The sequence below is a fragment of the Salvelinus namaycush genome, chromosome 13 (genome assembly GCF_016432855.1).
Source record: "Salvelinus namaycush isolate Seneca chromosome 13, SaNama_1.0, whole genome shotgun sequence".
Classification (NCBI taxonomy): domain Eukaryota; kingdom Metazoa; phylum Chordata; class Actinopteri; order Salmoniformes; family Salmonidae; genus Salvelinus; species Salvelinus namaycush.
In genome coordinates this window covers 46,193,675-46,204,172 of record NC_052319.1, presented here as the reverse complement: position 1 = coordinate 46,204,172, position 10,498 = coordinate 46,193,675, and the positions used below count along the sequence as shown (strand labels likewise).

General features: G+C 42.4%; 1 protein-coding gene across 1 annotated transcript; it reads left to right on the top strand.

Moving 5' to 3' along the window:
- Positions 1-939: 939 nt before the first annotated feature.
- Positions 940-3,459, top strand: LOC120058156 (SLIT and NTRK-like protein 5). Its single transcript, XM_039006624.1, has one exon. The coding sequence runs from the start codon at positions 940-942 to the stop codon at positions 3,457-3,459; it is 2,520 nt and encodes an 839-aa protein (XP_038862552.1).
- The last annotated feature ends 7,039 nt before the right edge of the window (positions 3,460-10,498 follow it).

Here is a 10,498-nt window from a genome sequence, read left to right as displayed (position 1 = left end):
GAGAGAGAGAGGGAGAGAGAAAGAGAGAGGGAGAGAGAGAGGGAGAGAGGGAGGGAGAGAGAGAGAGAGAGAGGGAGAGAGAGACAGAGCAATTCATCCAGGGAGACCGAATAAGCAACTTTGTTACCAGGCATATCTTTGTCCTCCCCGGCACAACGCGTAATGAAAAGAGAAAGGCATTTGACAGTTCTGGTTGATCAGCATTTCTTTTCATCCTCTTTGGTGCATTAGAGGAGACAAACGTGTTCATAATAAACAGGCGTCGTAGAACATTAGTAAGTCGTACAATGGAGCATACGTTGTCATACCGAACAAGGAACGTTCATATTTACCAGTGAGTGAGGTAAGAATTTCTATATATGATTATACTATGTAGATGTGACATGGGACTGTTTGCATTGTATGCTGATGCTACGTTTATGTGGCATCTTTTTCCAAATAAGTGTATACATTGTTTTGATTGTTGGTTTTGAACATCAATGCTATTTGGTTGCCTATGACATGTTTTCCTTATTTTGATAATAATAATAATATGATAATAATTGAATAGTAAATGTTTTCACACTGGGCTGGAGTATGGACTATTGGTGGGCCCTTGTTCACTATTCATTTACATGATATGGTACTGACTGGTGTTAGTGGAGTTTAATTAATGTCAAGGTTTTTCATTAAGAGTCCTGTTCTTTTTCTCCTTCAGTTAGTTTGGGTCATTCTGTGGCAACCAGAAGTCACCTTTGGGCAGGTGCTCTTCCTAATTACAGGCTGTTTGAGGACTCATGAGTATGAAGTTAAAGCATGTTTAGTCAGATGACCTCTTTGTCTTCTTCTTCTAGATTACTTCGGCAGCACAACAGTGTGAGTTTAGCCATCAACACAGGGATAATGCATCACTGGATTGTAATCCTATTGTTGGTGACTACATCAGTGGGCATCGTCGAGATGTTTGACAATTATGGAGAGATATGTCGAAGATTGTGTGCCTGTGAGGAGAAAGAGGGGATACTGACTGTGGGCTGTGAAAGTAGAGGAATAGTCGATCTCTCTGAAGTTAGCCCTGTGTACTTCACAACGTATCATTTACTGCTCACAGGGAACCTTTTGAAGAGGCTCTCCACCAATGACTTTGTTGAATACAATGGGCTTACAATATTGCATCTGGGCAACAATGACATATCCACAGTTGAATCAGGAGCTTTTAATGGACTTCAGGGATTAAAAAGATTACATCTCAACAATAACAAAATCGATGCCTTGACGGAAGATCTTTTCATTGGCCTTGAAAGTCTGGAATATCTTCAGCTAGACTACAATTCCATCGCCCATGTCGAGCGAAAAGCCTTCAGCAAACTGCGTCGTCTGGAGGTCCTGATTTTAAACGACAACATCATTTCTACTCTTCCCACTGACATTTTCCAACATGTCCCTTTGACTCACCTTGACCTGAGGGGGAATCAACTGAAACTGTTCCCTTATTCGGGTCTTTTGGAACACATGGACAGCATTATGGAATTACAACTAGAGGAGAACCCATGGAACTGCTCTTGTGAGTTGATTGCGCTGAAGGCCTGGCTCGAGAGCATATCCTACACCGCTTTAGTGGGTGACGTGGTCTGTGAGTTTCCATTCCGGCTTCATGGGAGAGATCTTGATGAAGTCTCTAAACAGGAACTGTGCCCCAGGAGAGCTATTGCAGAGTATGAGATGCGTCCCCGGGCACATCAGACCACTGATGCGTACTTTAGGACCACACCAGCCTCAGTCACAGCCTCGTTCACATCCCGGTCAAGGCCCACCAAGGGACCTCACCAGTCAGCCAAGTTAAAGTCAAAACCCACATCTCGCATTCCCTCCAATAAACCGCAAAACTACGGTCAAATCGTTTCATATCAAACCAAATCCCCAATGCCTTTGGACTGTCCTACTGCCTGTACGTGCAATCTCCAAATTTCAGACCTCGGTCTGAACGTTAACTGCCAAGAGAGAAAGATTGAGCACATCTCTGACTTAAATCCCAAACCCTACCATCCCAAAAAGATGTATCTCACAGGGAATTTTATCCCCGTGGTGCGGAGATCAGATTTCGTTGAATTGATTGGATTAGATTTGCTTCACCTTGGCAACAATCGGATCGCTCACATCCATGACAGAGCCTTTGGGGATTTAACACACTTACGCAGGCTGTACTTGAATGGGAATTTGATAGACCGTCTCACAGTCGATATGTTCTTTGGATTAGAGAGTCTGCAGTTCCTATATTTAGAATACAATGTCATTAGAGAAATTGTTTCAGACACCTTTCAGCATGTCTCCAACCTTCAGCTGCTCTTCCTGAATAATAACCTCCTGAAGACCTTACCCCAGGGAATCTTTAATGGGTTGACATTGGCCAGACTAAATCTTCGTAATAATCACTTGCGCAGTCTGCCTGTCAGTGGCGTGTTGGGTCAACTGACATCACTGGTGCAGGTAGACTTGTTCGAGAACCCCTGGGATTGCGGCTGCTCCGTCGTGAAGATGAAGATGTGGCTGGAACAGCTCAGCAGCGGCACGGTTGTGGACAATGTCATCTGTGGCTCCCCTAAGAGGCTGTTCGGGGAGGATATGCGATACATTAAGACAACTCATTTCTGCCTTAATAACTCTGATATCCTTGCGTCCATGATCCCACCTTCAGAAGAATCTGTTCCCGGCAGCACCATCACCATAGAAACATCATTAGATTACGACACACAGATCAACAGTGTTCCTCTGTCTGTTACGATCCTTGCCTTGCTCCTGATGTTCATCGTTTCGGTGTTTGTCGCTGCAGGACTGTTTGCGGCTGTGAAGAAGAGACGTCAAAAGACACTAAATGAGCAGAATAACTCCATGAACGCGTGCATTAGTTCGCTGAACATGGAGTACGGTCTTTACAAAAAGGGATCTATTCCAAAAGTCAGGGCATCTGCAGGGCATGTGTATGAGTACATCCCCTCTCCCACTGAACAAACGTGCAGAAACACAGTCTATAGCCCCACGGTGTATAGGCCAATGGAGAACAAATCAGTGGATGGGTACAGAGACTTTGATCAGTTGAATGTGGCGTTTCTGAATAATCCCTCGGAAGAAGAGGTGGGTAGTAACGCAATAAGCGCTGAGTACGGCGTTAGTACTCCACTCAACAAACACTCCCCTTTACAAGACGATGTCCTAGACCCAGACAAGCCGTCACCCTACAGCAATACTTTACCATGCAGGCATACTGCCCATTCATCAAATCAGTATAACTCAGACTTTAATGTCAGACATCAATACACGCACCCAGAAAGCATACAGCAGACAATATTGTATTGCACAGCACCGAGTGCTGTTTATGTTGAACCGAACATAAGTGAGTACTGGGAACTGAAAGCCAAGCTTCATAGTGATCCCGACTACCTTGAAGTTCTTGAGAAGCGTACCACGTTCACCCAGTTTTGAATGACTTGATTTTCTTCCTTGACTGGTTGAGTAATTGCTTGTTGCATTGGGGCAAGCTGTGCTCATGTTGGAAAAAATGTGTGGATCTATCTTTTGAAACTATACAGACATGCAAAGGCTTCCCTTAACAGCGTAAAAGCAATAGGTATTCCGTTAGCTTGTTTATTCTGGATCAATTACAGTCTCGCTTTGAGAAACTTTTTTTTTTTTTTAAGTTATCCAATCTCTGTGCCAACAACTATGTAAATATGCAGTTTATGTATGCTTGTTGCAATTTTAAAAGTGAGATGCTCAACTGGCTTCTGTATGCATCATCATCAGCTATATGGCTAAACCATGTTTTTAAAAGATAAATGCATAATCTATACTTCGTAAGAGATATTTGGGGTGGTACAGTTTATAATTTTCAATAATTGTCTATTTTTATACAAGTATTTGAGGATGTAATTCTTCTTCTGTTTTTGTTTTTATGACTTTGCACTGATTGACAGGAACAGGTCAACGAATATGATGTCACTTTCTTATATATATATATTGCATAAACTATGTAAATAACCATGGCCGTATAGCTATATGTTAAATTATTGCAGATATGTAACTACTGCATTGTGAAAACGTTATAAGACATTTGGCATTATACCTGCATATAGACACTTATTTTTCCAGTTTGGAATCCTCAATCCTCAATTTCCCTATTTTCATATCCTTTAGAGTGATGAAATAAGTATTCACGGTGGGGGAGAGTGGGGTAAGTTGAGTTGACATTGGGGTAAGTTGAGGTGACATTGGGGTAAGTTGAGGCGACAGTGGGGTAAGTTAAGCCATTTTTTACATTCAGCATCACTCCATCAAGGAATATATAGTATTATTTCGAACAAAGATACCTATATATATTTCCGGATGTTGTGTATCCCTGGAAATAATCAAAGTTCATGTAAACATTACAGTTTTGAAAGCATAGCTTGTCCAAAAAAAGTGTTTTAGCAAAACTTACCCCGAGTATGGGGTAAGTTGAGCCACGGGACAGGATAAATTAAGCCGCCTACTGAATTAAATATTGCCACCACCTTTTTAAAGCCATGTCTGTCTTAATTTCCCAAACACAATTCAACACAATCACAATCGCTTTTTGTCTTTTAATTATTTTAATTTTCTTTTAACACAGGCTTAACACCTAAAAATCACTTTGTACTTGTTAAAACACTTTTAACATCGGGCAGCCCCTGTTGTTACTTCATATCCCATAATGTCTTGCATTATGCCTAGGAAGAAAACACTTTAATTTGCTCAACTTGCCATTGGCTCAACTTACCCCATGGCCATTGGCTCAACTTACCCCAAGGCAAACATTTTGACTATATTAGCAAACACAGCTACAAGTATGCACTTTCATGCTAGGTTTATTGTTGTTCACCACTTTTTCCAATGTGGTTTCTTCCTTCAGAGACTCCATGAAATGATGACCTCTTCCTAAATATTTGGTCAAATGATTCACTTTGTGTATTGTTTCCTACAAACAAGGGTGGCTCAACTTACCCATTTGGCTCAACTTACCCCACTCTCCCCTATTGTTGTCAACAAATACACTGAAATACATGTATTCCTCTTATCGCTAGACATAGCTCGATATAAAATGCATTCGGATGCAAAATAACTTCTGGTGACTGCCACTTTTAAATGTCAAACATGTTTGATCACTTAAATATATTTTTGGGGTATTACTCTAGAATCTAAATTTGAATTCATTGTTAGACATTTTTTGGTTATGGTCCAAGCTAGGGTTGCAAAATTCCAGTAACTTTCCCAAACATCCTGGTTGGAGTATTCCAGGTTTCCTGCATATTCCTGGAGTATATTAACCAGGATTTCTGTAAAACCTGTGAATTTTGGGAAAGGTAACATAATTTTGCAACCCTAGACCTCTCATTTGACATTTTAGTCATTTAACAGACACTCTTATCCACAGCAACTAGGGTTAACTGCCTTGCTCAATGGCACATTGGCAGATTTTTCAGCTAGTCGACAAGGGGATTCAAACCAGTGAACTTTTTGGTTACTGGTCCAATGCTCTTAACCGCTAGGCTACCTGACTGTGGTCTATTACGTTATGATGTCTATTCAAAGCATTGAAAAATAATTGTGTAAAGATTAGTAAATGTAATGAAATTGACCATTCTCAAATCATATCATCTAACATGCTTCATAAAACAGCAGCAGTCGTAGACTAACAGTGAAATTCTTACCTACGGGCCCTTCTCAACAATGCAGAGAGAAAAATAATAGAAACATAATAACACAAGGAATAAATACAGATTGAGTAATGATAACTTGGCTATACACTGAGTGTACAAAACATTAGGAACACCTTCTCTTTCCATGACATAGACTGACCAGGTGAAAGCTTTGATCCCTTATTGATGTCACTTGTTAAATCCACTTCAATCATTGTAGATGAAGGGGAGGAGACAGGTTAAAGATGGATTTTTAAGTCTTGAGACAATTGAGACATGGATTGTTAATGTGTGCCATTCGGAGGGTGAATGGACAAGACAAAATATAGAAGTGTCTTTGAATGGGGTATGGTAGTAGGTGCCAGGTGCACCGGTTTGAGTGTGACAATAACTGCAAAGCTGATGGATTTTTAACGCTCAACAGTTTCCCGTTTGTATAAGGAATGGTCCACCACCCACACAACTTTTTTTTAACTAGGCAAGTGAGTTAAGAACAAATTCTTATTTACAATGACAGCCTACCCCGGACATCGCTGGGCCAATGACAGCTTACCCCGGACATCGCTGGGCCAATGACAGCCTACCCCGGACATCGCTGGGCCAATGACAGCCTACCCCGGACATCGCTGGGCCAATGACAGCCTACCCCGGACATCGCTGGGCCAATTGTGCGCCGCCCTATGGGACTCCCAATCATGGCCAGATGTGATTCAGCCTGGATTTGAACCAGTGCCTGTAGTGTTGCCTCTAGCACTGAGATGTAGGGCCTTAGACAGCTGCGCCCAACTTGACACAACTGTGGGAAGCATTGGAGTCAACATGGGCCAGCATCCCTTTGGAACGCTTTCGACACCTTGTAGAGTACATGCCTGGACGAATTAAGGCTGTTCTGAGGGCAAAAGGGAGGTGTGCAACTCAATATTAGGAAGGTGTTCCTAATGTTTTGTATACTCAGTGTATACACAGGGTATCAGTACCGACTCGGTGTGCAGGGGGTACGGCATGTGCCTCTGCACATCTAACAAGTAATATCCAACAGTTTCACAACATATACACGTAAATCGAAGTAAAGACTGGATTAATAATATATACATATAATCAGAGCGGCATTGGACTAAGATACAGTGGCATAGTATAGAATACAGTACATACAGTTGAAGTCGGAAGTTTACATACACCTTAGCCAAATACATTTAAACTCTGTTTTTCACAATTCCTGACATTTAATCCTAGTCAAAATTCCCTGTCTTAGGTGAGTTAGGATCACCACTTTATTTTAAGAATGTGAAATGTCAGAATAATAGTAGAGAAAATTATTTATTTCAGCTTTTATTTCTTTCATCACATTCCCAGTGGGTCAGAAGTTTACATACACTCAATTAGTATTTGGTAGCATTGCCTTTAAATTGTTTAACTTGGGTCAAACGTTTCGGGTAGCCTTCCACAAGCTTCCCACAATAAGTTGGATGAATTTTGGCCCATTCCTCCTGACAGCTGGTGTAACTGAGTCAGGTTTGTAGGCCTCCTTGCTCGCACATGCTTTTTCAGTTCTGCCCAGAAATGTTATATGGGATCGAGGTCAGGGCTTTGTGATGGCCACTCCAATACCTTGACTTTGCTGTCCTTAAGCCATTTTGCCACAACTTTGGAAGTATGCTTGGGGTCATTGTCCATTTAGAAGGGCCATTTGCGACCAAGCTTTAACATCCTGACTGATGTCTTGAGATGTTGCTTAAATATATCCACATAATTTTCCTCCCTCATGATGCCATCTATTTTGTAAAGTGCACCAGTCCCTCCTGAGCAAAGCACACCCACAACATGATGCTGCCACCCCAGTCTGGCTTTTTTATGTCGATTTTGGAGCAGTGGCTTCTTCCTTGCTGAGTGGCCTTTCAGGTTATGTCTATATAAGGACTCGTTTTACTGTGAATAAAGATGTTTTTGTACCTGTTTCCTCCTTCATCTTCACAAGGTGCTTTGCTGTTGTTCTGGGATTGATTTGACCTTTTCACACCAAAGTACGTTCATCTCTAGGAGACAGAATGCGTCTCCTTCCTGAGCGGTATGACGGCTGTGTGGTACCATGGTGTTTATACTTGCGTACTATTGTTTGTACAGATGAGCGTGGTACATTCCGGCATTTGGAAATTGCTCCCAAGGATGAACCAGACTTGTGGAGGTCCACAATTTTTTTTCTGAGGTCTACAATTTTTTTTCTGAGGTCTTGGCTGATTTCTTTTGATTTTCCCATGATGTCAAGTAAAGAGGCACTGAGTTTGAAGGTAGGCCTTCAAATACATCCACAGGTACACCTCCAATTGACTCAAATTATGTAAATTAGCCTATCAGAAGCTTCTAAAGCCATGGCATAATTTTCTGGAATTTTCCAAGCTGTTTAAAGGCACAGTCAACTTAATGTATGTACACTTCTGACCCACTGGAATTGTGATACAGTGAATTATAAGTGAAATAATCTGTCTGTAAACAATTGTTGGAAAAATGACTTGTGTCATGCACAAAGTAGATGTCCTAACCGACTTGCCAAAACGATAGTTTGTTAACAAGACATTTGTGGAATGGTTGAAAAACTAGTTTTAATGACTCCAACCTAAGTGTATGTAAACTTCCGACTTCAACTGTAGATATGAGATGGGTGATGCAATATTTACACACAATTAAAGTGACTAAGATACCGTAGAATAGTATAGAGTACAGTTTAAACATATGAGATGAGTAATGCAAGATATGGAGACATTATTAAAGTGGCTAGTGTTTCATTTCCTTAAAGTGGCCGGTGATTCCTAATCTATGTCTATAGGCAGCTGCCTCTGGTGTGCTTTAGATGGCTGTTTAACATTCAGTGTATAGAATACAATACAGTATATACAGATATGTACATATGGGTAGTAGTAAAGTGACTAGGTAACAGGGTAAATAATAAGCAGTAGCAGCAGCGTATGAGTCAAAAGAGTTAGTGCAAAGGGGGTTCAATGCAGATAGTCCGGGTAACCCGTTGAGTCCCACTGTCGCTCCGGTGTGATTTAGGACTTCTAACCCCTTTTGAACATTGTGTGTTTGAGCTACAGAATTCTGGGTAGTATTTTCCCTCTTCATTATTCTGCATCCGTTCGGGGCTGAGCTAGAGCGGTGTTGGTGAGACGAGGGCGAATCCCAAAAGATTTGTCCTTATCATATGCACATGTAACATGTTTTGCTCTATGATGCTCACAAGCTACACAAGAGGTGTTAGAAGGTCAGGGGTTTCTTCTATATATAAGACCATAGGAAATACCAGGACATAGTGTCTATAACACTGTAAGGGGTTCTTCTACATAGAAGACCATAGGAAATCCCAGGACATGGTGTCTATAACACTGCAATACAATAAAACTCATGAATGCAGCTGTTTATGTCAAATTGTTTTGTGTTCTACTTGTAGCCCTGGTTGTCCTGAAAAGAAAACGGTAAACCACTTCATTGTGAGTCTAAATACTGTGCAAGGGCTGGACATGCAGATATATGAAAGTCAGATAAATGAAAAAACGATTTTTGCTTGGGTCTCAGGATTGATTGGGTTAACTATTTAGCAATATTATGGCTTGGGGGTAGAAGCTGTTCAGAGTCCTGTTGGTTCCAGCCTTGATGCATCGGTACCGCTTGCCAGGCGGTAGCAGAGAGAACAGTCTATGACTTGGGTGGCTGGAGTCTTTGACAACTTTTAGGGCCTTCCTCTGACACCGCCTGGTATAGAGGACGTGGATGGCAGAGAGCTCGGCCGTACGCACTACCCTCTGTAGCGCCTTGTCATTGGATGCCAAGCAGTTGTTACACTAAGCGGTAATGCAGCCAGTCAAGATGCTCTCAATGGTGCAGCTGTAGAACTTTTTGGGGATCTGGGGAACCATGCCAAATCTTTTCAGCCTCCTGAGGGGGAAGAGGTGTTGTAGTGCCTTCGTCACAACTGTGTTGGTGTGTGTGGATCATTTTAATTCCTTAGTGATGTGGACACCGAGGAACTTGAAGCTCTCGACCTGCTCCACTACCGCCCCATTGATGTGGATGGGGGCGTGTGTTCGCCTCTCCGTTTCCTCTAGTCCACGATCAGCTCCTGTGTCTTGCTGACATTGAGGGAGAGGTTGTTGTTCTGGCACCGGAATGCCAGGTCTCTCACTTCCTCCCTATAGGCTGTCTCATTGTCATCAGTTTATCAGGCCTACCGCTGTCATGTCGACAGTAAACTTAATGAAGGAGTCGTGCGTGGCCAAGCAGTTGTGGGTGAACAGAGTGTACAGGAGGGGACTATGCACGCACCTCTGAGGAGCACCCGTGTTGAGTGGGTGTGTTGTTACCTACCCTCACCACCTGGGGGGCGGCCTGTCAGGAAGTCTAGAATCCAGTTGCAGAGGGAGGTGTTCAGCCCCAGGGTCCTGAGCTTAGTGATGAGCTTGGAGGGTACTGAGCTGTAGTCAATGAACAGCTTTCTTACTTTAATAAAATGTAACCTTAACTAGGCAAGTCAGTTAAGAACAAATTCTTATTTACAATGACGGCCTCCACCGGCATAAACCCAGGTCAGTTGTGCGCCACCCTATGGGACTCCTAATCACAGCCGGTTGTGATACAGCCTGGATTCAAACCAGGGTGTCTGTAGTGATGCCTCAAGCACTGAGATGCAGTGCCTTAGACCACTGCGCCACTCAGGAGCCCAAAGTGTTCTTTTTATCCAGGTGGGAGAGGGCAGTGTGGAGTGCAATAGAGATTGCCTCATCTGTGATTCTGTTGTGGCGGTATGTGAATTGGAGTGG